A 26,608-nucleotide genomic window follows, 5' to 3' on the forward strand; every position below is an offset into this window, starting at 1 on the left:
CAGTGACTAGTGGGGTACGGCAAGGTTCTGTGCTGGGGGCCCAGCTATTTAGAATTGTACATTAATGATTAGACGAGGGGATTAAATGTAGTATCTCCAAATTTGCGGATGACACGAAGTTGGGTGGCAGTGTGAGCTGCGAGGAGGATGCTATGAGGCTTCAGAGTGACATGGATAGGTTAGGTGAGGGGGCAAATGCATGACAGATGAAGGATAATGTGTTTAAATGTGAGTTTATCCACATTGGTGGTAAAAACAGAGAGACAGATTATTATCTGAATAGTGACAGATTAGGAAAAGGGGAGGTGCAACGAGACCTGGGTGTCATGGTACATCAGTCACTGAAGATTGGCATGCAGGTACAGCAGTCGGTTAAGAAAGCAAATGTCATGTTGGCCTTCAGAGCTTGGGGTTTTGAGTACAGGGGCAGGGAGGTGTTACTGCAGTAGTACAGGGCATTTGTGAGGCCACACCTGGAGTACTGTGTACAGTTTTGGTCTCCTAACCTGAGGAAGGATATTCTTGCTGTTGAGGGAGTGCAGCGGAGGCTCACCATACTGATTCCCGGGATGGCGGGACTGACATATCAAGAATGACTGGATCAACTGGGCTTCTATTCACTGGAGTTCAGAAGAATGAGAGGGGATCTCATAGAAACGTTTAAAATTCTGATGGGTTAATCAGCTTAGATGCAGCAAGAATGATCCCGATGTTGGGGAAGTACAGAACCAGGGTCACAGTCTAAGGACAAGGGGTAAGCAATTTCGGACCGAGGTGCAGATTAACATTTTCACCCAGAGAGTGGTGAACCTGTATAATTCTCTACCACAGGAAGTTGTTGAGGCCAATTCACGAAATATATTCAAAAATGAGTTAGATGCAGTCCTTACTACTAGGGGGATCAAGAGGTATGGCGAGAAAGCAGGAATGGGGTACTGAAGTTGCATGTTCAGCCATGAACTCATTGAATGGTGGTGCAGGATATAAGGTCCGAATGTCCTACTCCTGCACCTAATTTCTATGTTTCAATGCCATTTTTCTATGACAGGACTGTGACCCCTGTGGGACTGGACTGTGATCTCCGTGGGACTGGACTGTGATCCCTCTGGGACTGGACTGTGATCCCTGTGGAACTGGACTGTGATCTCTGTGCGACTGAACTGTGATCCATGTGGGACTGAACTGTGATCCATGTGGGACTGGATTGTGACACCTGTGGGACTGGACTCTGATCTCTGTGAGACTGAACTGTGATCCCTGTGGGACTGGACTGTGAACCCTGTGGGACTGGACTGTGATACCTAAGGAACTGCACTGTGATCCCTGTGGGACTGGACTGTGATCCCTGTGGCACTGGACTGTGATCTTTGTGGGACTGAACTGTGATCCATGTGGGACTGAACTGTGATCCATGTGGGACTGGATTGTGACACCTGTGGGTTTGGACTCTGATCTCGGTGGGACTGGACTGGGATCCATGTGGAACTGGACTGTGATCCCTGTGGGACTGGACTGTAGTTTCTGTGGGTCTGGACTGTGACCCCTGTGGGACTGGACTGTGATCCCTGTGGGACTGGACTGTGATCCCTGTGCGACTGTACTATGATTCCTGTGGCACTGGACTGTGATCCCCTTTGGACTGGTCTGTAGTCTCTGTGGGACGGGACTGTGACCCCTGTGGGACTGGACTGTGATCCCTGTGGGACTGGACTGTGATCCCTGTGCAACTGGAATGTGATCCCTGTGGCACTTGACTGTGATCCCTGTGGGACTGGACTGTGATCGCTGTGGGACTGGACTGTGATCCCTGTGGGACTGGACTGTATTCCCTGTGGGACTGGACTGTGATACCTGAGGGACTGCACTGTGATCCCTGTGGGACTGGACTGTGATCCCTGAGGGACTGGACTGTGATCTCTTTGGGACTGGACTGTGATCTCTGTGGGACTGGACTGGGATTCGTGTGGAACTGGACTGTGATTCCTGTGGGACTGGACTGTGATCCCTGTGGCACTGGACTTTCATTCCTGTGGGACTGGACTATGATCCCTGTGGGATTGGACTTTGATCCCTGTGGGACTGGACTGTGATCCCTGTGGGACGGCCTGTGGTCCCTGTTGGACTGGACTGTGCTCCCTGTGTGACCGGAGTTTGACCATGTGGGACTGGACTGTGCTCCCTGTGTGACCGGACTTTGACCCATGTGGGACTGGACTGTGACCCCTGTGGGACTGAACTGCAATCCTTGTGGTACCGGAGTTTGATCCTTGTGGGACCGAACTGCGACCCCTATGGGACTTGCCTCCGATCCCTGTGGACTGGACTGTGATCCCTGTGGGACTGGACTGTGATCCTTGTGGGAATGGACTGTGATCCCTATTCGACTGGACTGTGACCCCCTGTGGGACTGGACTGTGAGCCCTGTGGGACTGGACTGTGATCCCTGTGGGACCGTGCTTTAATCCCTGTTGGACTGGACTGTAATCTCTGTGGGACTGGACTGTGATCCTTGTGGGAATGGACTGTGATCCCTATGCGACTGGACTGTGACCCCTGTGGGACTTGACTGTGACCCCTGTGGGGCTGGACTGTGATCCCTGTGGTACTGGACTTTGACCCCTGTGGGACTGGACTGTGATCCCTATGGGACTGCACTGTGATCCGTGTGGAACTGGACTGTGATCTCTGTGGGACAGGACTGTGATCCCTCTGGGACTGGCCTGTGATCACTGTGGGACAGGACTGGACTGTGACCCCTGTGGGACTTGACTGTGATCCCTGTGGGACTGGACTGTAGGCCGATAAATCCCCAGGGCCTGATGGACTGCATCCCAGAGTGTTTAAGGAGGTGGCCTTGGAAATAGCGGATGCATTGACAGTCATTTTCCAACATTCCCTCGACTCTGGATCAATACCCATCGAGTGGAGTGTAGCCAATGTAACCCCATTTTTAAAAAAAGGAGTGAGAGAGAATACAAGTAATTATAGACCGGTCAGCCTGACTTCAGTAGTGGGTAAAAGGATGGAATCAAATATTAAGGATATCATAGCAGCGCATTTGGAAACAGGTGACACGATAGGCCCAAGTTCAGCATGGATTTGTGAAAGGGAAATCATGCTTGACAAATCTTCTGGAATTTTTTGAGGATGTTTCCAGTAGGGTGGACAAGGGAGAACCAGTTAATGTGATATATTTGGACTTTCAGAAGGCTTTCGACAAGGTCACACACAATCGATTAATGTGCAACGTTAAAGTACATGGGATTGGGGTCAGAGTGCTGATATGGATTGAAAACTGTTTGGCAGACAGGAAGCAAAGAGTAGGAGTAAATGGGTCCTTTTCAGAATGGCAGGCAGTGACTAGTGTGGTACCGCAAGGTTCTGTGCTGGGGCCCCAGCTGTTTACACTGTACATTAATGATTTAGTCGAAGGGTTTAAATGTAGTATCTCCAAATGTGCGGATGACACTAAGTTGGGTGGCAGTATGAGCTGCGAGGAGGATGCTATGAGGCTGCAGAGTTACTGGATAGGTTAGGTGAGTGGGCAAATGCATGGCAGATGAAGGATAATGTGAATAAATGTGAGTTTATCCACATTGGTGGTACAAAAAAGATAGACAGACTATTATCTGAATGGTGACAGATTAGGAAAAGGAGAGGTGCAACGAGACCTGGGTGTCATGGTACATCAGTCATTGAAGGTTGGCATGCAGGTACAGCAGGCGGTTAAGAAAGGAAATGGCATGTTGGCCTTCATAGCGAGGCGATTTGAGTACAGGGGCAGGGAGGTGTTGCTACAGTTGTACAGGGCCTTGGTGAGGCGACACCTGGAGTATTGTGCACAGTTTTGTTCTCCTAACTTGAGGAAGGACATTCTTGTTATTGAGTGAGTGCAGTGGAGGTTCACCAGACTGATTCCCGGGATGGCAGGACTGACATATCAAGAACGACTGGAACAACTGGGCATGTATTCACTGGAGTTCAGAAGAATGAGAGGGGATCTCATAGAAACGTTTAAAATTCTGATGGGTTTGGAAAGGCTAGATGCAGGTAGAATGTTCCCAATGTTGGGGAAGTCCCGAACCAGGGGTCACAGTCTAAGGAAAAGGTGTAAGCCATTTAGGACCAAGATGAGGAGAAACTTGTTCACCCAGAGAGTGGTGAACATGTGGAATTTTCTACCACAGAAAGTTGTTGATGTCAATTCACTAAATATATTCAAAAAAGAGTTAGATTAATTTCTTACTACTAGGGGGATCAAGGGGTATGGTGAGAAAGCAGGAATGGGGTACTGAAGTTGCATGTTCAGCCATGAACACATTGAATGTTGGTGCAGGCTAGAAGGGCCGAATGGACTACTCCAGCACCTATTTTCTAAGTTTCTATGTTTGTATGTTTCTATTCTTCTAAACACCAGTGGATACAAGCCCAGTTGATCCTCATATGTCAGTCCTGCAATCGCAGGAATAAATCTGTTGAACTTTCGCTGTCCTCCCTCGAAAGCAAGAACACCCTAGCTGAGATAGGAGACCAAAACTTAACATAATATTCCAGGTTTGTCCTCACCAAGGCCCTCTACAACTGCAGTAAGACCTTTCTGCTCCTATACTCAAATCCATTTGCTATGAAGGCCAACATGCTATTTGCCTCTTCACAACCTGCTGTATCTGCATGCCAAACTTGAATGGCTGATGTACCATGACACCCAGGTCTCGTTGCACCTCCCCTTTTCCCAATCTGTCACCATTCAGATAATATTCCGTCGTCCTGTTTTTGCCACCGAAGTGGATAACCTCACATTTATCCACATTATATTGCGTCTGCCATGCATTTGCCCACTCAATTAACCTGTACAAGTCTCCCTGCAGACTCTTCGCATCATCCTCACAGCTCACAACGCCACCCAGCTGAGTGTCATCTGCAAACTTGGAGATATTACATTCAATTCCTTCATCTCAATCATTGATTTACATTGTAAAAGGCTGGTGTCCCAGCACTGATCCCTGCGGCACCCCACTGGGCACTGCCTGCATTTCTGAAAAGGACCCGTTTATTCTGACTCACTCCTTCCTGTCTGCCAACTAGTTGTCTGTCCACGTCAATACATTACCCCCAATCCCATGTGCTTTAATTTTCCCTCTAGTTTCTTGTGTGGGACCTTGTAAAAAGCCTTTTGAACGTTCAAATACACCACATCCACTGGTTCTCCCTTTTCCACTCGACTAGTTACATCCTAAAAACATTTTAGAAGATTTGTCAAGCATGATTTCCCTTTCATAATTCCATGCTGACTAGGACCGATCCTGCCACTGTTTCCAAAACGGCTGCTATTTCATCATTAATAATTGATTCCAACATTTTCCCCACCACCGATGTTAGACAAACCCATCTATAATGTCACGTTTCCTCTTTCCCTCCTATTTTAAAAAGTGGTGTTGCATTAGCTACCCTCCAATTCATATGAACTGATCCAGAGTCAATGGAATATTGAAAGATGATCACCAATGCATCCACTATTTCGAGTGCCACTTCCTTTATTACTCTTGGATGCAGCCTATCAGGCCCTGGTGATTTATCGGCCTTCAATCCGATCAAATTCCCTAACACAATTTCCTGACTAATAAGGATTTCCTTCCCTTCCTCCTTTTCACTCGACCCTCGAAACAATAGTATTTCTGGAAGGTTATTTTCGTCTTCGTTATTGGCGACAGATCGAAAGTTTTTGTTCAATTGCTCTGTCATTTCTTTGTTCCCCATTATAAATTAATCTGATTCTGTCTGCAAAAGACCTACGTTGGTCGTCATTAATCTTTTTTCTCTCCACGCATCTATAGAAGCTTTTGCAGTCAGTTTTTATATTCCCAAAAAGCTTCCTCTCATACTCTATTGTAATGCCCCTAATTAAACCCTTTGTCCTCTGATGAATTCTACATTTCACCCAGTCCACAGGTTTGCTGGTTATTCTCGCCAATTTATATGCCTCTTACTTGGATTTAACACTATCTCTAATTTCCTTTGTTAGCCACGGTTGTTCTACCTTCCCCTATTTATTTTTACTCCAGACAGAGATGTACAATTGTTGAAGTTCATCCATGTAATCTATAAATTTCTGCCATTGCGTATCCACTGTCAACCCTTTAAGTATCATTTGCCAGTCTATCGTACCCAATCCACATCTCATACCATCGAAGTAACCTTTCCTTAAATTCAGGACCCTAGTCTACAAAATAACATTTCACTCTCCATCTTAAAAAGAATTCTACCATATTATGGTCATCTTTCCGGGGGCCTCGCACAACAAGATTGATGATTAGTCCTCTCACATTACACAACACCCAGTCTAGGTTGGCCAGCTCTCTAGTTGATTCCTCGACATATTGGTCTCTAAGGCCATCACTAATACACTCCAGGAATTCCGCCTCCACCGCATTGCTACCAGTTTGGTTAGCCCAATCTATCTGTAGATTAAAGCCACCCATGATAACTGCCGTACCTTTATTGCAAACATCCCTAATTTCTTGTTTGATGCCATCTCCAACCTCGTTACTACTGTTTCGTTGTCTGGACACAACTCTCACTCGCGTTTTCTGTATTTTGGCATTCCGTAGCTATAACTATCCGGATTCCACATCATTCAAGTTAATGTCCTGTCTTACTATTGCGCTTAGTTCCTCTTTAACAAGCAACGCCAATTCACCTCCCTTTCCTTTCTGTCTGTGTTTCCTGAATGTTGAATACCCTGGATGTTGAGTTCCCTGCCTTGGTCACCCTGGAGCCATGTCTCTCTGATCCCAATTATATTATAATCATAAAGAGCTACCTGCGCAGTTAATTCATCCACTTTATTCTGCATACTCCTCGCATTGAGGCACTGAGCCTTCAGAATTGTCTTTTTATCCCTCTGTTTCCATTTAGAATGTTTCTGTAATGTGGTATTTTATATTTTTGCCTTGGGTTTATCTGCCCTCCAATTTTCTATTCTCCTTTCTATCTTTTGCTTCTGCCCCCATCTTACCTCCCTCTGAATCCCTGCTTGGGTCCCCATTCCCCTGCCATATTAGGTTAACCCCTCCCCAAAAGCACGAGCAAACACCCCCACCATGACATTGGTTCCGGTGCTGCACACGTGCAGACTGTCCGGTTTGTACTGGTCCCATCTCCCCCAGAACCGGTTCCAATGTCACAGGAATTTGAATCGCTCCCTCTTGCACCACTCCTCAATCTACGGATTCATCTGAGCTATCCTGCGATTCCGACTCTGACAAGCACGTGGCACTGGTAGCTATCCTCAGATTGCTAACTTTGAGGTTCTACTTTTTAATTTAACACCTAGCTCCCTAAATTCAGTTTGTAGGACCTCATCCCGCTTTTTATCTATATCGTTGGTACCTATATGCACAATTACAATTGGCTGTTCACCCTCCCCCTTCAGAAAGCCCTGCATCCGCTCCGAGACATCCTTGACCCTTGCACCAGGTGGCAACATAGCATCCTGGATTCTCGATTCCTACCGCAGAAACGCCTATCTGTTCCCTTTACAATATAATACCCTATCACTGTCGCTCTTCCACTCTTTATCCTGCCCTCCTGTGCAGCGGAACCACCCACGGTGCCAGGAACTTGGCTGCGACTTCCTTCCCCTCGTCATGCGATGACACACCCTTGCTTGACCCCGGTCTGTCTGTGGAATTGTTCTGTGGTGGATGCCGTGACCGGGAGCACGGCTTACATTTCATCCTGCAGAAGGTGGAGCATGGTGACAAACCTTGAAGTGCAGCCGAATCTGAGGAGGACGCTCCATATACCCTCATGGTTGACAGCGTTGGAGGCTTTCGTGAGTTTTAAATAGGCCATGTTCCAGTGTTGGTGCTATTCGCTGCATTTCTCTAGTATCTGCCGCGTGGTGAAGATGATATCCATTGTGCCAATTAGTGGGCGGAATCCACATTGCGAAACTGGGAGGTGTTCTTCAGCCACAGGGAGAAGGTGGTTGAGGAGAATACTTGCGATGACTTTGCCTTTGGTTGAGAGCAGCGACATTCCTCTGCCGTTACCGCAGTCAGACTCGTCACCTTTCTTCAAGATCAACGCAATTAAACCTACTCCGAGATCTCCTGGCATGATGTCCTCCTTCCAGATAAGGTCATGAATACGTGCCATTAGTGCTTCGCCGCCAAGGTTCAGTACTTCTAAGGGGATTCATTTTGCTCCATAGGCCTTCTTGTTTTTAGTTGTCGGAAGGCCTTTGCAAACTCGTGCCGAGCTGTGATTGTGCCAAGGAGGTGATGGGTAGCATGCTGTGGGATGAAGTCAAGGACACTCACTTCGAAGTCGGATTCTTTGTTGCGAAGATCATCGAAGTGTTCTTTCCAGCCAGCACCGGCAACCTCACTGTCCTTGATGAGCAGTTCTCTGTTCTTGGCTTTCAGTGGAATAAGACGTTGGGCCACCGGTTCTACTCCAATGAAAAATCCACCCACTTCGTGATTGTCGACTGGATGCTAAATCTCCTGCGCTTTTAATTATCTATTAGTTGTAGTTTCTTTATTACATTCACGTTCACTATTAGTATCAGGGTCTATAATAGTTTGAGGGGCTGTATTAATTTGAAAGGCTTTATTAGTTTCAGTTTCTCTAATAGTTTGAGATGTATTATTTTAGGTGGCTGTATTTGTTTGAGGTTCTCATATTGATTTGAGTTTCTTTCATAGTTTGAGGTTGTATATTAGCTTGAGTTTCTATAAATGGTGGAAATGTTATATTATTTGACGCTGCTCTATTTATTTGAGATTCTCTATTAATGTGATGGTATTTTTCAGTTTCATGGGCTGTAGTATTTTGAGGTTTTCTCGTAGTTTGTGGTTATTTATTAGTTTGAGGATCTTTATTGTTTTAGCGGTTATATTTGTTTCACGTTCTATATTAGTTCTAAGGGCTGCATTAGTTTGATAGACTGTTTTATCGGAAATGCTGTGTGAGTTTCAATGGCTATATGAATATAACTTTCTGTGTGTGGTAGAGTTGCTGTATAGGGTTTAGGTCCTCTATTAGCTTGAGGTTCTCTATTAGTTTGACGTTCTCTATTTATTGTATTATTTTGAGGTTTTCTATTAGCTTTAACGTCTGCATTAATTAGAGGTTATCTATTAGTTTGAGGTTCTCTATTATGTTGAGTTCTCGAATAGCTTCAGCGGTTGCATAAGTTTGAGCTTCTCTATTATTTTGAGGAAATACATTAATGTGAGCTTCTGGAAAAGTTTATATTCTTGTATTATTTTAAGCGGCTGGTTTTGTCCAAGGTCCGCTACAGGTAGTAGTATATCTATTAATATGAGGTTCTTTATTAGTTTGAGCGGCTGTATTAATTTGAGGGTCTGTATTAGTTTGAGTGATTGCATTAGTTTGAGGGATTTTATTAGATTGAGGGTCTATATTAGTTTCAGGGGCTGTATTAGTTTGAGGGTATGGATTAGTTTGAGGGATTGCCTTAGTTTGTGGGACTGTATTATGTTGAGGGGCTGTATTAGTTTGAGATTCACGATGAGTTTGAGGTTCTCTATTAGTTTGAAGGACTGTATTAGTTTGAGGGACTGTATTAGTTTGAGATTCTCAATGAGTTTGAGGTATTCTATTAGCTTGACGGTCTGTATTAGTTTGAAGGGCTGTATTAGTTTGAGGGACTATAGTAGTTTGAGGGGCTGTATTAGTTTGAGGGACTGTATTTGTTTGATGTATTGTATTCCATTGAGGGTCTTTATTAGTTTGATGGACTGTATTAGTTTGAGGGATTGCATTAGTTAGTTGGATTGTATTAGCTTGAGGGGCTGTATTAGTTTGAGGCTCTCTATTAATTTGTGGGGCTGTATTAGTTTGAGAGGATGTATTAGTTTGTGGGATTGGATTAGTTTGAGGGATTGTATTAGTTTAATGGACTGTATTAGTTTGAGAGGCTGTATTAGTTTGAGGGACTGTATTAGTTTGAGTTTCTCGATGAGTTTGAGGTTCTCTATTAGTTTGACGGTCTGTATTCGTTTGAGGTGTTGGATTAGTTTGAGGGGCTTTATTAGTTTAAGGGGCTGTATTAGTTTGAGGAACTGTATTACTTTGAGGGGCTGTATTAGTTTGAGGGATTGCATTAGTTTGTGGGATTGTATTCGTTTGAGGGACTGTATTAGTTTGAGGGACTGTATTAGTTTGAGAGGCTGTATTAGTTTGAGGGACTGTATTAGTTTGAGGGGCTGTATTAGTTTGATGGACTGTATTAGTTTGAGGGATCGCATTAGTTTGTGGGATTGTATTAGTTTGCGAGACTGTATTAGTTTGATGGACTGTATTAATTTGAGAGGCTGTATTAGTTTGAGGGACTGTATTAGTTTGAGTTTCTCGATGAGTTTGAGGTTCTCTATTAGTTTGACGGTCTGTATTAGTTTGAGGGTTGAATTCGTTTGAACGGCTATATTAGTTTGAGGGGCTGTATTAGTTTGAGGGACTATATTAGTTTGAGGGGCTGTATTAGTTTGATGGATTATATTCGTTTGAAGGGCGGTATTAGTTTGAGGGACTGTATTTGTTTGAGGGTCTGTATTAGTTTGAGAGAGTGTATTAGTTTGAGGGTCAGTATTAGTTTGAGGGGCTGTATTAGTTTTATTTTCTCTGTCACGTTAAATATTTGGATTATTTGATCCTCCCTATTCGTTTGAGATTCTCTATTAGTTTGAGTGGATTATTTTGAGAATCCCTATTAGTTTACTTTTATCAGTTTCAGATTCACTCTTAATTTGAATTCAAATTTTAGTGTGAGTTTCATTAATAGTTTCAGTGTCTCTATTTTTTTGAGGGTCTGTATTAGTTTCAAATTCATAATTATTTTGTGTCCATGTTATGTTGAGGTTATCTATAGATTTATTAAAAATTAGTTTGATATTTTTCACTGGTTTCAGGTTTTCTTTTACTTTGAGGTTCTCTTTTAGTTTGATGTTGTCTTTTAGTTTGAGTGGTTGTATTAGTTTTAGTTTTAGTTTGAGGTACTTTGTCATATTAAAGGTTGTTTTAGTTTGAGGTTCTCTTCGTTTGTGGGGATGTACTAGTTTGAAGTTCTCTATTAGTTTGATGTGCTGTATTATTTTCAGTGCCTGCATGATGAGAAATGCTGTTCTAGTTTGCATTGTTTTTGCTGTATGAGTTTGTGGTGCTGTATTATTTTTAGGTAATCTACGAGCATAAGGCACCGCATGTGTATGAGGTGCTGTATGGTATGAGAGGCTTAATGAATATGAGGGCCTATATTAGTTTGAGGACTATCATAGAAATTCATCACTTTAATTGTTTAACTGGATGTCCATAGTTAAAGAGATCAGTCACTTCCTGGACCGCACTAAAACAGCCTTGAGAAGGACTTTCTATCATTTGTAATTTATGTACTGAATGCCTGCATTGAAAGGTGCAGCCACGACCCCCTTTGTAGTACAGCAGCCCTGAGAGGGAAACTCGAACATTGGAACTGTAATTACTGAATAGCTACAGTTAAAGTAGGCAGCCACATCACAGACTGCAGTAGAGCAGCACTGAGAGGGAAACTCGAACATTGGGAATGTAATTGCTGAATAGCTAGAGTTAAATAAGGCAGCCACATCACAGAGTGTAGTACAGCAGCCCTGAGAGGGAAACTCTAACATTGGTATGTAATTTCTGAATGAACACAGCAGTGCGAAAGATATTACCAGAAACTATTTGCGATCTCCAGGTTGGCCTAATGGTTTTTGAAACAACAAACCAATTGCTGGGAGAATACAGCTGGAAACGTTCATTTGTTAATTAATGTGAGCAGAATTGTCCAGTCTTTGCAGTTTCAAATTTGAATCACAACAGGGACATAAGTTGGCTGTCGTAATCTGTTTGTTCAAGTTTTAACAATAACTATTTTGAGCGATGTTGCAACCTCAATGTCCCCTTGGAGAGCCCGCAGGGTATAAGTTAAAGGCGCTGGAATTGTACCGCCTGAGAGTATAATTCAGGGAGATTGCCTGCAGCACAAAGGTGAACATCGTTTCACGCAGAAAATGCTTTCAATTCAATATGCCCAGCGAATATGCTACATGATCATTGCCGTCATTGGTGTTCCTTGTAAGTGACTAACTGCCGAACAGAAAGCAGAGAGTCGGGATAAATGGAATCTTCTCAGGTCGGAAATCGGTGGTTAGTCGTGTGCCACAGGGATCGGTGCTGGGAGCACAACTGTTTACAATATACATATATGACCTGGAAGATGGGACAGAGTGTAGTGTAACAAAATTTGCAGATGACACAAAGATTTGTGGGAAAGCGGACAGAGAGAGGCTGCAAATAGATTTAGATAGGTTTAGCGAATGGGCTAAGGTTTGGCAGTTCGAATACATTGTCGGAAAATGTGAGGTCATCCACCTTGGAAAAAAACCCAGTATACCGGGAATATTATTTGAATCGGGAGAAATTACAACATGCTGCAGTGCAGAGGGACCTGGGGGTCCTTGTGCATGACTCCCAAAAAGTTGGTTTGCAGGTCCAGCAGGGAATAATGAAGGCGAATTGTATGTTGGCCTTCATTGCGAGAGGGATGGAGTACAAAAGCAGGGAGGTCCTGCTGCAACTTTACAGGGTATTGGTGAGGCCGCACCTGGAGTACTGCGTGCAGTTTTGGTCACCTTACTTACGGAAGGACATACTTGCTTTGGAGGGGGTACAGATACGATTCACTAGGCTGATACCAGAGATGAGGGGGTGACCTTATGATGATAGATTGTGTAGACTGGGTCATTGCTAGTTGGAGTTCAGAAGGATGAGGGGTGATGATATAGAAACATTTAAAATAATGAAATGGATAGACAAGATAGAGGCAGAGAGGTTGTTTCCAGTGGTCGGGGAGAATAGAACGAGGGGGCACAGCCTCAAAATAAGGGGGAGCCAATTTAAAACCGAGTTGAGAGGGAATTTATTTTCCCAGAGGGTTGTGAATCTGTGGAATTCTCTGCCCATGGAAGCAGTTGAGGCTAGCTCATTGAATATATTCAAATCACAGATAGATAGATTTTTAACCAATAAGGGAATTAAGGGTTATGGGGAGCGGGTGGATAAGCGGAGCTGAGTCCACGGCCAGATCAGCCATGATCATTTTGAATGGCGGAGCAGGCTCGAGGGCTCGATGGCCGACTCCTGTTCCTAATTCTTATATTCTTATGTTCTTATGTAACCATTGAAGTCGTGCAAATCTGTTTGTGAGCTGGTCTCTGGTTTTGCTCTGTGACTGATAATTTTACATCCTGGACTATTGGTCACGGGTATAGAAACCTCAACGGTGATATCATTCCGTTCAGCCAAATTTCCTCAATAACCACTGCGGTTTGATTCCATTGCAACATCTGAACATAAACTTGTGTTTGAAACGAACAGGCTGCTTGAATTATTCAACTATTGTCTTTAGTGGAATATTGTGTACCTTTGAATTTGTCCTTGTTCCGCGCAACTATCTGACAGAAGGTATGAGTAGCGGTGATTGCACTGTAGGATATACTGAGCGAGAGTCACTACCTCACGTGGAACATCATACTCCCACTGATCATGTATTACTGGGAGTGTCTGTCACTGTAGGATATACTGAGTGTGGGTCACTAACCGGTGGGAACAGAATTACCCCAGTCATCATGTATTACTGAAAATGTGTGTCACTGTAAGATAGACTGAGTGAGTGCCACGAACCGGTGTGGAACACCGTAGCCCTGTGATCATGTATTACAGGAAGTGTGTCTCATTGGAGAATGTAATGAGTGTGGTTCATTCACAGGTGTGGAACACCGTACCACAGTGACCATGTATTACTGGGAGTGTGTGTCACTTTGGATAAACTGAGTGTGGGTCGCTAACCGTTGTGGAACACTGTACCCTCGTGACAATTTATTACTGGGAGTGTGTGTCACTGTAGGATATACTCAGTGTGGGTCACTAACCGGTGTGGAACACCGTACCCCAGTGGCCATGTATTACAGGTTGTGTCTGTCATTATAGGATGTACTCAGTGTGGGTCACTAACCAGTGTGGTACAACGGAACCCTGTGACCATGTATTATTGGGAGTGTGTGTCACTGTAGGATATACTGTGTGTGGGTCACTAGCCGGTGTGGAACACCATAACCCAGCGACCACTTATTACTGGGAGTGTGTTGCACTGTAGGATATACTGAGTGTGGGTCATTAACCGGTGTGGAACACCGTACACCATTGACCATGTATTACTGGGAATGTGTGTCTCTGTGGGATGTACTGAGTGTGGGTCACTAACAAGTGTGGAACACCTACCCCAGTGACCATGTATTATTGGGAGTGTCTGTCACTGTAGGATATACTCACTGTGGGTCACGAACCGGTGTGGAACACTGCACCCCCGGTGACCATGTATTACTGTGAGAGTCTGACACTGTAGGGTATACTGAGTGTGGGTCACTAACCGGTGTGGAACACTGTACCCCCAGTGACCATGTATTACTGGGATTGTATGTCACTGCAGGATATACTCAGTGTGGGTCACTAACCGGTGTGGAACACTGTACCACCAGTGACCATGTATTACTGGGAGTGTATGTCACTTTAGGATAAACTGAGTGTGGGTCACAAACCGGTGTGGGACACCATAACCCAGTGACCACGTATTATGGGGAGTGTGTTGCACTGTAGGATATACTGAGTGTGGGTCACTAACCGGTGTGGAACACCATAACCCAGCGACCACGTATTACTGGGAGTGTGTTGCACTGTAGGATATACTGAGTGTGGGTCATTTACCGGTGTCGATCACCGTACACCATTGACCATGTATTACTGGGAATGTGTGTCTCTGTGGGATGTACTGAGTGTGGGTCACTAACCAGTGTGGAACACTGCACCCCAGTGACCATGTATTACTGGGAGTGTTTGTCACTGTCGGATATACTGAGTGTGGGTCACTAACCGGTGTGGAACACCAATACCCAGTGACCATGTGTTACTGGGAGTGTGTGTCACTGTACGATATACTGAGTATGGGTCACTAACCGGTGTGGAACACCATAACCCACTGACCATGTATTACTGGGAGTGTGTGTCACTGTAGGATATACTGAGTGTGGGTCACTAACCGGTGTGGAACACGATAACCCAGTGACCATGTATTACTCGGAGTCTGTGTCACTGTGGGATATACTCAGTGTGGGTCTCTAACTGGTGTGGAACACCATACCCAATGACCATGTATTACTGTGACTGTCTGTCACTGTAGGATATACTCAGTGTAGGTCACTATTTCTTCCACTTCCGCTTCAGAGGCGTACCCTCGGACTCGAGGATGACTCGATTCCATACTAACAATTATTTCCCAGAGTGCTGAAGAGTCCAATGCATGACCTACATTCTCTGTCACAAATGGGGCAGACGCTGGTTGAACGAACGGCAGTGTGGGGTGGCCGGGTTGCTGCGCACTCCTTCCGCTATCTACGCTTGGCTTCAGCTTGCTCTGGGCGATAAGACTCGATGTGCTCTGCACCGCACGGATGCTTTTCCTCCACTTGGGCTGTCTAGGCCAGGGATTACCAAGTATAGGTGGGGCCGTTGCAATTATTAAAAGAGGTTTGGAGTGTGTCATGGTAGGTTTCCTCTGCCCACCTGTGGCTCGCTTACAATAACGAATCACCGTGTGGAGCGTTTGCTTTTTGAATCTAATGTCAGGCATGCCGACGATGTGGCCCATCCAACGGAGCTGATCGACTGTGGTCAATGCTTCGCTGCTGGGGATATTAACCTGACCGAGAAGACTGATGTTGGTGTGCCAGTCCGGCCAATTAATTTGCAGGAATTTGCGGAGACTGCGTTGGTACTTCTCCAGTGCTTTGTGGTGCCTGCTGTAAATATTCCATGTCTCTGAACCATATAGGAGGGCCGGTATCACTACTGCCCTGTCGACCATGAGCTTTGTCCTGGGTCTGAGTTCCTGGTCTTCAAACACATTCTTCCCCAGGCGTCCGAAGTCTGCACAGACATACTGAAGGCAGTGTTGGACTTTGCCATCAAAGTCTGCCTTTGTTGACTGTAGGCTCCCGAGGTCTGGAAAATGTTCCAATTCTACAGTAAACCCGAGCTCTCCTGAAACGCGCAGCGGATGGCGAGCTTCCCTGCGCCTATCGCCGCTGATACATTCTGAGGGCCCCATTTACAATTTAATTCACTCACCATTCACACTGGAAGTCCTCTCGTTCTCACCGGCTTTGGGCTGGGAATGAAAACTCTTGCAGGTTGCTGATCCTGATCCTGACCCCAGTGAACTGCCCCTGCTGAAAGTACAAGTGCTGGACCTCTGGTCTGAACAATGTTCCATCCCCACACTTCACTGGTGCCGGTATGGGAGCTCGGATGGTTCCTAGCTATGCTGCCTTTTCTTGGGATACAGGGAACCTTCGTTGTTCCAATTCTACTCCGGTCTCTCCTTCACATATTGTTCAGGTACATTGATGACTGTGTTCACGCAATTTACTTTTCTAGCCATGAACTTGAAAATGTCCGAACTCGCACAAAGCCATGATCACCCATCACCTCAGCCCTGTGCTTTTTGACCTATATAGACTCCCGGCTAAAAACATCACGCTTTTGAAAATTCTCATCCTTGTTTACAAATCTCTCCATGGCCTTGCACCTCCCGACTTCTGTAATATTATTCTGCCTCATAACCCCTCAAGATATCTCCGCTCTTCAAATGCTGCCCTCTCGAACATCCCTCATTATACTGCTCAACCATCGGTGGCCTTACCTTCAGCTGTTTGGGCCCTAAACTCTGGAAGTCCCTCCCTAAACCTCTCCATTTCTCTAACTATCTTTCCATTTTAAATATATCCTGAAAATCAACCTCTTTTACCAAGCTTTTGGTCATGTGCTTTAATTTCTTCTTTTTTATCTCGGTGTCATATGTATCTGTGTTGTTCTGTTAACAGTGTTGTGAAGCACCTTGGGATGTTTAACTACATTAAAGGCGTGATATAAACAAACGTTATTGTTATTATTATTAATAATATTAGTTATTATTAATATTATTACTAATAATAATTATTATAATTATAATTATGTAGTTAACCTTGCTTCTAATTTACGCCCCTCTCTGTCCTTCACATGCTCCGCCTGACACTACCTTTCCCTTCCTCGACATCTCTAAGTCCATTTCCGAGGACAGGCTCTGTACAAATATCTACCATAATCCGGCCGACTCCTCCAGCTACCTTGATGATATGACCTCTCACTCAGCTTGCTAAAAGGACTCTATTACATTCTCCGAGTGTCGCTGACTGCTTTGTATCTGTCCGATGATGCCACCTCCCACACCAGTGCTTACAACATGTCTTCCTTTTTCTGAGCTGAGGATACCTGTCCTCTGTGGTCCTGATCCTGTGGGCCTGTAACCTTGTGTGGAGCGTGTAGGAGAGGAGGGACGAGGCAGAGTAATGGAGACAGTGACCAGTTGAGTCAATAACTCGGACTGAAGGGCTACAGTAGTGGGGTGGTTCTCCGGTCCCCGACCCCCTCTGGTTGATTATCTTCCGGCAGTGACCATACACTGTTCAGCGAAGGTTCACCAGGCTGGTTCCTGAGATGAAGGTCTTGTCTTTTGAGGAAATGTTGTGCAGGTTGGGCCTATAATGGTTGGAGTTGAGAGGAATCAGTAGTGATCTTATTGAAAGGTATAAGATTCTGAGGGGGCTCGACAGGGTAGATGCAGAGAGGGTGTTGCCCCTTGTAGGGGAATCTAGAACTAGAGGACATTGTTTCAGAATGTTCCCGATGTTGGAGAAGTCCAGAACCAGGGGACAAAGTCTAAGGATAAGGGGTAAGCCATTTAGGAGCAAGATGAGGAGAAACTTCTTCAGTCAGAGAATTGTTAACCTGTGCAATTCCCTGCCGCAGAGAGTTGTTGATGTCAGTTCATTGGATATATTTAATAGGGAGTTAGATGTGGCACTTACGGCTAAAGGTATCAAGGGGTAAGGAGAGAAAGCAGGAAATGGGTACTGAGGGAATGATCAGCCATGATATTATTGAATGTTGGTGCAGACTCAAAGGCCGAATGGTCTACTCCTGCACCTATGTTCCATGTTTCTATGTTTCTATTAATATTACCCACCCGCCCGCTGGGCTGGCTCGGCTTCCCTCCAACTGCCCTGTCTCTGCTCAACTGGGAAGCAGCGGGTTGGAGGGAGGTTGGGCTGAGATGATGTACTTTACATGTTAACTCCTGAGCCGATGTTCACCCGGCTGTTTTTGTGCTAAATGACAGGCCTTACTGTCTGGGCTTAGTCACCGACAAAGTTTGACCAATAATTGACCGTCTCTTTTCCCTTCTGTTTATTTCAGTGAATTTAATGGCGATTGTGATCCTGTCCCGGGGAAAGTGCGGGCTGTCCACCTGCACCACTCGCTACCTGGTGGCCATGACAGCGGCGGATCTACTGGTAGTCATCACTGAGGTCATACTACAGCGGATCAGTTGGTATTATTTCCCGTGGTCTTTCCTGGATATCACCCCTGTGTGTACTGTTATATATCTCCTGTCCCGTTTATCCGCAGACTGTTCTGTCTGGTTCACCGTCACTTTCACCTTTGATCGATTTGTGGCCATTTGTTGGCAGAAGCTAAAAACCAAATATTGCACCGGGAGAACTGCGGCTGTGGTTCTGGGAACAAGCTGCATTCTGCTCTGTTCAAAAAACATTCCTTTCTACTTTACATTAGAACCTGGATATATAATCGGCAATGTTCCGTGGGACTGTGTCACAATCCCAGCCGCTTTTACTAAGCCCGGATGGGTGGGATTTGACTGGTTTGATACGGTTTTAACCCCACTGCTCCCATTCGCTGTAATTTTGTTGCTCAATGCTCTGACAGTCAGACACATTTTAGTGGCCAGTCGAGTCCGGAAGGGACTGAGGGGTGAGAGCAAGGGGGAGAATGGCACTGACCCAGAGATGGAGAGCAGGAGGAAGTCTGTGATTTTACTCTTCACCATATCCGGCAGCTTCATATTGCTGTGGCTGATAATTGTAATATATTTCTTTTATTATAGCAGTACAGGAATAAATCCCACTGATTACAATGATTCGTTATATACCTTTGCACAAGTTGGATTTATACTGCGGAATTTAAGTTGCTGCACAAACACATTTATTTACGGGGTGACCCAGTCCAAGTTCAGAGAGCAGTTGAAGAGCGCGGTGAAATATCCGGTTACCTCAATTATACAATTAATTAATAAACAGAACAACTGAGCACAGCCCAGAGTCGGGTCCCAGTGTTTCCAGTCCAGGAATGTTATATTTAGCCACAGACCTCCATCCACTGAATTACAACAGGAATGTCTGGTGATCTGATAATACACCCAGCGACCTGTTTAGGACACGGCACTGTTTCTGAATGACATTTCCCACCTTGTCTTTCTGGTCAGCACCACGAGCTTGTTGCATTCTGTCCCAGCTCTTCTGTAAAGGGTCACTACATCCATTTAATGAAGGAATTCATTGCAGCTTCCAGAGTGAGAGGCTCGTCAATAGGTAGTCGGCAGAGTGGAGCTGTAATTCTGAGGATGACATGACATAGAATATACAGCATAGAAACATACAGTTCGGCCCTACTGGTCTGTGCTGGTGTTTATGTTCCAGACCATACTCTTCCCATTGCAAGTACTTCGTCTCAGCCTCACAGCATATCTTTCTATTTCATGTTCTCTCATTTACTCGTCTAGTTTCCCTTTGACAGCATCTGAGCTATGCAACTCAACCACTTCCTGACGTAAGGATTTCCACATTCTAACTACTCTCTGAGTAAAGAATTGTTCTTTATTTTCCTATTTGTGTTATTAGTGATTATCTTGCATTGGTGGCTCCACAGATTTGGATGCTCCCACGAGTATAAACTTTTCTCTCCCCATCGACCCGGTCCAAAACAATCATAATTTACAAGACTTCGATCAGGACTCCTCTATGTTCTGTCTTCTACAGGAACCATGCACAACCTGTTCAATCGTTCCTGATAACTGTTATCTTTCTGTCTGGTGCCGTCCAACCAAACATTTGTGAGACCGTACTAGTGGCCCCCTTTACCATCTCCATTGCCATAGCCACCGACTCCATCCCTCTCCCTGTCACCAGTCTAAGGCTGAACCCAGCCATTAGTAACCTTGGTGGCTTATTTTATCGGGAGATGGTCTTCTGACACCATATCCACTCCATCACCAGGACGGCATCATTGTGCCTCTGTTACATCGCCTGACTCAGTTCATTTGCTGCGCAAACCTTCATCCGTGCCTTTTTAGCTCCACATATAACTCCTCCAATGCTCTCCTGGTGGGCTTCCAATCTCCCACCATCCATATGCTTGAGTTCATCCAAAATTCTGCTGCCTGTGTCCGAACTTACACCTTATCGCAATACCCCATCACACCTGTGCTCGCTGACCTACATTGGCTCCCTGTCCGACAGCGCCTCAATTACAAAATGTTCATTCTTGTTTTCAAATCACTTCACAGTCTCTGTAACCTGCACCACCACTGAGACCTCCCGAGTTCTCTGCGCTTCTCCAAATCTGGCCGATTGCACATCCCCGATTTAAACTGCTTCACCAATAGTAGGCATGCGTTCAGCTGCCTCGGTCCCAAGCTCTGGGATTATCTCCCTAAATCTTTCCAATTCGCGAAATCTCCTCCTCCTTCAGTTACCTGGGTCCCAAGCTTTGGGATTCTCTCCCTAAACCTCTCCACCTCGCGAACTCTCCTCCTCCTTCATTTACCTGGGTCCCAAGCTTTGGGATTATCTCCCTAAACCTCTCCACCTCGCGAACTCTCCTCCTTCAGTTACCTGGGCCCCAAGCTCTGAGATTCTCTCCCTAAACCTCTCCACCTCGTGAACTCTCCTTCTCCTTTAGTTACCTGGGTCCAAGCTCTGGGATTCTCTCCCTAAACCTCTCCGCATCGTGAACTCTTCTTCTCCTTCAGCTGCCGGGGTCCCAAGCTCTGAGATTCTCTCCCGAAACATCTCCACCTCGCGAACTCATAGAAACATAGAAACATAGAAAATAGGTGCAGGAGTAGGCCATTCGGCCCTTCTAGCCTGCACCGCCATTCAATGAGTTCATGGCTGAACATTCAACTTCAGTACCCCATTCCTGCTTTCTCGCCATACCCCTTGATCCCCCTAGCAGTAATGACCTCATCTAACTCCTTTTTGAATATATTTAGTGAATTGGCCTCAACAACTTTCTGTGGTAGAGAATTCCACAGGTTCACCACTCTCTGGGTGAAAAGTTTCCTCCGGATCTCGGTCCTAAATGGCTTACCCCTTATCCTTAGACTGTGACCCCTGGTTCTGGACTTCCCCAACATTGGGAACATTCTTCCTGCATCTAACCTGTCTAACCCCGTCAGAATTTTATATGTTTCTATGAGGTCCCCTCTCATTCTTCTGAACTCCAGTGAATACAAGCCCAGTTGATCCAGTCTTTCTTGATAGGTCAGTCCCGCCATCCCGGGAATCAGTCTGGTGAACCTTCGCTGCACTCCCTCAATAGCAAGAATGTCCTTCCTCAGGTTAGGAAACCAAAACTGTACACAATACTCCAGGTGTGGCCTCACCAATGCCCTGTACAACTGTAGCAACACCTCCCTGCCCCTGTACTCAAATCCCCTTGCTATGAAGGCCAACATGCCATTTGCTTTCTTAACCGCCTGCTGCACCTGCATGCCAACCTTCAATGACTGATGTACCATGACACCCAGGTCTCTTTGCAACTCCCCTTTTCCTAATCTGTCACCATTCATATAATAGTCTGTCTCTCTGTTTTTACCACCAAAGTGGATAACCTCACATTTATCCACATTATACTTCATCTGCCATGCATTTGCCCACTCACCTAACCGATCCAAGTCGCTCTGCAGCCTCACAGCATCCTCCTCGCAGCTCACACTGCCACCCAACTTAGTGTCATCCGCAAATTTGGAGATACTACATTTAATCACCTCATCTAAATCATTAATGTACAGTGTAAACAGCTGGGGCCCCAGCACAGAACCTTGCGGTACCCCACTAGTCACTGCCTGCCATTCTGAAAAGTACCCATTTACTCCTACTCTTTGCTTCCTGTCTGACAACCAGTTCTCAATCCATGTCAGTACACTACCCCCAATCCCATGTGCTCTAACTTTGCACATCAATCTCTTGTGTGGGACCTTGTCGAACGCCTTCTGAAAGTCCAAATATACCACATCAACTGGTTCTCCCTTATCCACTCTACTGGAAACATCCTCAAAAAATTCCAGAAGATTTGTCAAGCATGATTTCCCTTTCACAAATCCATGCTGACTTGGACCTATCATGTCACCTCTTTCCAAATGCACTGCTATGAAATCCTTAATAATTGATTCCATCATTTTACCCACTACCGATGTCAGGCTGACCGGTCTATAATTCCCTGTTTTCTCTCTCCCTCCTTTTTTAAAAAGTGGGGTTACATTGGCTACCCTCCACTCCATAGGAACTGATCCAGAGTCAATGGAATGTTTGAAAATGACTGTCAACGCATCCACTATTTCCAAGGCCACCTCCTTAAGTACTCTGGGATGCAGTCCATCAGGTCCTGGGGAGTTAGCGGCCTTCAATCCCATCAATTTCCCCAACACAATTTCCCGGCTAATAAGGATTTCCCTCAGTTCCTCCTCCTTACTAGACCCCCCGACCCCTTTTATAACCGGAAGGTTGTTCGTGTCCTCCTTCGTGAATACCGAACCAAAGTACTTGTTCAATTGGTCCGCCATTTCTTTGTTCCCCGTTATGACTTCCCCTGATTCTGACTGCAGGGGACCTACATTTGTCTTTACTAACCTTTTTCTCTTTACATATCTATAGAAACTTTTGCAATCCGTCTTAATGTTCCCTGCAAGCTTCTTCTCATACTCCATTTTCCCTGCCCTAATCAAACCCTTTGTCCTCCTCTGCTGAGTTCTAAATTTCTCCCAGTCCCCAGGTTCGCTGCTATTTCTGGCCAATTTGTATGCCACTTCCTTGGCTTTAATACTATCCCTGATTTCCCTTGATAGCCACGGTTGAGCCACCTTCCCTTTTTTATTTCTATGCCAGACAGGAATGTACAATTGTTGTAGTTCATCCATGCGGTCTCTAAATGTCTGCCATTGCCCATCCACAGTCAACCCCTTAAGTATCATTCGCCAATCCATCTCAGCCAATTCACGCCTCATACCTTCAAAGTTAGCCTTCTTTAAGTTCTGGACCATGGTCTCTGAATTAACTGTTTCATTCTCCATCCTAATGCAGAATTCCACCATATTATGGTCACTCTTCCCCAAGGGGCCTCGCACAACGAGATTGCTAATTAATCCTTTCTCATTACATAACACCCAGTCTAAGATGGCCTCCCCCCTAGTTGGTTCCTCGACATATTGGTCTAAAAAACCACTCCAGAAAATCCTCCTCCACCGTATTGCTTCCAGTTTGGTTAGCCCAATCTATGTGCATATTAAAGTCACCCATTATAACTGCTGCACCTTTATTGCACGCACCCCTAATTTCCTGTTTGATGCCCTCCCCAACATCACTACTACTGTTTGGAGGTCTGTACACAACTCCCACTAACGTTTTTTGCCCTTTGGTGTTCTGCAGCTCTACCATATAGATTCCACATCATCCAAGCTAATGTCCTTCCTGACTATTGCCTTAATCTCTTCCTTAACCAGCAATGCTACCCCACCTCCTTTTCCTTTTATTCTATCCTTCCTGAATGTTGAATACCCCTGGATGTTGAGTTCCCAGCCCTGCTCATCCTGGAGCCACGTCTCCGTAATCCCAATCACATCATATTTGTTAACATCTATTTGCACAGTTAATTCATCCACCTTATTGCGGATACTCCTTGCATTCAGACACAAAGCCTTTAGGCTTGTTTTTTTAACACCCTCTGTCCTTTTAGAATTTTGCTGTACAATGGCCCTTTTTGTTCTTTGCCTTGGGTTTCTCTGCCCTCCACTTTTCCTCATCTCCTTCCTGTCTTTTGTTTTTGCCTCCTTTTTGTTTCCCTCTATCTCCCTGCATTGGTTCCCATCCCCCTGCCATATTAGTTTAACTCCTCCCCAACAGCACTAGCAAACACTCCCCCGAGGACATTGGTTCCGATTCTGCCCAGGTGCAGACCGTCCGGATTGTACTGGTCCCACCTCCCCCAGAACCGGTTCCAATGCCCCAGGAATTTGAATCCCTCCCTGCTGCACCATTGCTCAAGCCACGTATTCATCTGAGCTATCCTGCGATTCCTACTCTGACTAGCACGTGGCACTGGTAGCAATCCCGAGATTACTACTTTTGAGGTCCTACTTTTTAATTTAGCTCCTAGCTCCTTAAATTCATTTCGTAGGAACTCATCCCTTTTTTTACCTATGTCATTGGTACCAACATGCACCACGACAACTGGCTGTTCTCCCTCCCTTTTTAGAATGTCCTCCACCCGCTCCGAGACATCCTTGACCCTTGCACCAGGGAGGCAACATACCATCCTGGAGTCTCGGTTGCGGCCGCAGAAACGCCTATCTATTCCCCTTACAATTGAATCCCCTATCACTATCGCTCTTCCACTCTTTTTCCTGCCCTCCTGTGCAACAGAGCCAGCCACAGTGCCATGAACTTGGCTGCTGCTGCCCTCCCCTGATGAGTCATCCCCCTCAACAGTACTCAAAGCGGTGTATCTGTTTTGCAGGGGGATGACCACAGGGGACCCCTGCACTACCTTCCTTGCACTACTCTTCCTGCTGGTCTTCCATTCTCTCGCTGGCTGTGGACCCTTCTCCTGCAGTAAGACCAACTCGCTACACGTGATACTGACGTCATTCTCAGCATCGTGGATGCTCCAGAGTGAATCCACCTTCAGCTCCAACTCCGCAACGCGGACCGTCAGTAGCCGGAGGTGGACACACTTCCCGCACATGTAGTCGTCAGGGACACTGGTGTTGTCCCCGTGTTCCCACATGGTACAGGAGGAGCATATCACGTGACCGAGCTGTCCTGCCATGACTTAACCCTTAGATACACTTAAATTGCCGACAACAATGTTAAAAGTTACTGACTAAAAAAGAAAAAGAAAAACTACTCACCAATCAGCAGCCAATCACTTACCACGTTGGCTGTGACGTCACCTTTTGATTTCTTTCTACTTCTTTTTTGCCTTTTTTGCCTTCTCTCCCAGCTGGAGCTGCACCGGTATGCCTCTCTCGACTCCCGCCTCTCTCGACGCTCCCCGGAATGCTGAGCCTTTTATAAGCCGCTGCCTCTCTCGACTCCCGCCTCTCTCGACGCTCCCCGGACTGCTGAGCCTTTTATAGGCCGCTGCCTCTCTCGAGTCCCGCCTCTCTCGACGCTCCCCGGACTGCTGAGCCTTTTATAGGCCGCTGCCTCTCTCGACTCCCGCCTCTCTCATCCTCATTCAGCTCCCTAGCTCCCAAGCTCTGGAATTCCCTCCCTGCACAGGAGGGCAAGAAAAAGAGTGGGAGAGCGATAGTGATAGGGGATTCATTTGTGAGGGGAATAGATAGGCGTTTCTGCGGCCGCAACCGAGACTCCAGGATGGTATGTTGCCTCGCTGGTGCAAGGGTCAAGGATGGCTCGGAGCGGGTGCAGGACATTCTGAAATGGGAGGGAGAACAGCCAGTTGTCGTGGTGCACATTGGTACCAACGACATAGGTAAAAAAAGGGATGAGGTCCTACGAAACGAATTTAAGGAGCTAGGAGCTAAATTAAAAAGTAGGACCTCAAAATTAGTAATCTCGGGATTGCTACCAGTGCCACGTGATAGTCAGAGTAGGAATCGCAGGATAGCGTAGATGAATACGTGGCTTGAGCAGTGGTGCAGCAGGGAGGGATTCAAATTCCTGGGGCATTGGGACCGGTTCTGGGGGAGGTGGGACCAGTACAAACCGGACGGTCTGCACCTGGGCAGGACCGGAACCAATGTCCTAGGGGGAGTGTTTGCTAGAGCTGTTGGGGAGGATTTAAACTAATATGGCAGGGGGATGAGAACCAATGCAGGGAGACAGAGGGAAACAAAAAGGAGGCAAAAACAAAAGACAGAAAGGAGATGAGGAAAAGTGGAGGGCAGAGAAACCCAAGGCAAAGAACAAAAAGGGCCACTGTACAGCAAAATTCTAAAAGGACAAAGGGTGTTAATAAAACAAGCCTGAAGGCTTTGTGTCTTAATGCAAGGAGTATCCGCAATAAGGTGGATGGATTAATTGTGCAAATAGATGTTAACAAATATGATGTGATTGGGATTACGGAGACGTGGCTCCAGGATGATCAGGGCTGGGAACTCAACATTCAGGGGTATTCAACATTCAGGAAGGATAGAATAAAAGGAAAAGGAGGTGGGGTAGCATTGCTGGTTAAAGAGGAGATTAATGCAATAGTTAGGAAAGACATTAGCTTGGATGATGTGGAATCTATATGGGTAGAGCTGCAGAACACCAAAGGGCAAAAAACGTTAGTAGGAGTTGTGTACAGACCTCCAAACAGTAATAGG

The 26,608-nt window shown here is 45.7% G+C and overlaps 1 protein-coding gene and 1 pseudogene across 1 annotated transcript; one reads left to right on the forward strand and one right to left on the reverse strand.

Moving 5' to 3' along the window:
- LOC139257140 (zinc finger protein 585A-like) overlaps window positions 1-26,608 on the reverse strand; it is a 1,288,295-nt pseudogene that overhangs the window by 512,413 nt on the left and 749,274 nt on the right.
- On the forward strand, window positions 12,060-19,307 carry LOC139257136 (probable G-protein coupled receptor 139). Its single transcript, XM_070874408.1, has 2 exons — window positions 12,060-12,123; window positions 18,397-19,307. The coding sequence occupies exons 1-2, from the start codon at window positions 12,060-12,062 to the stop codon at window positions 19,305-19,307; spliced, it is 975 nt and encodes a 324-aa protein (XP_070730509.1).

The sequence above is a fragment of the Pristiophorus japonicus genome, unplaced genomic scaffold (assembly GCF_044704955.1).
Source record: "Pristiophorus japonicus isolate sPriJap1 unplaced genomic scaffold, sPriJap1.hap1 HAP1_SCAFFOLD_81, whole genome shotgun sequence".
NCBI classification, from domain to species: domain Eukaryota; kingdom Metazoa; phylum Chordata; class Chondrichthyes; family Pristiophoridae; genus Pristiophorus; species Pristiophorus japonicus.

Coding starts and splice junctions, on each gene's coding strand:
- LOC139257136 (XM_070874408.1), top strand. CDS start 12,060: ATGCTTTCAATTCAATATGCCCAGCGAATATGCTACATGATCATTGCC. Junction 12,124..18,396: donor TGCCGTCATTGGTGTTCCTT/GTAAGTGACTAA, acceptor TGTTTATTTCAG/TGAATTTAATGGCGATTGTG.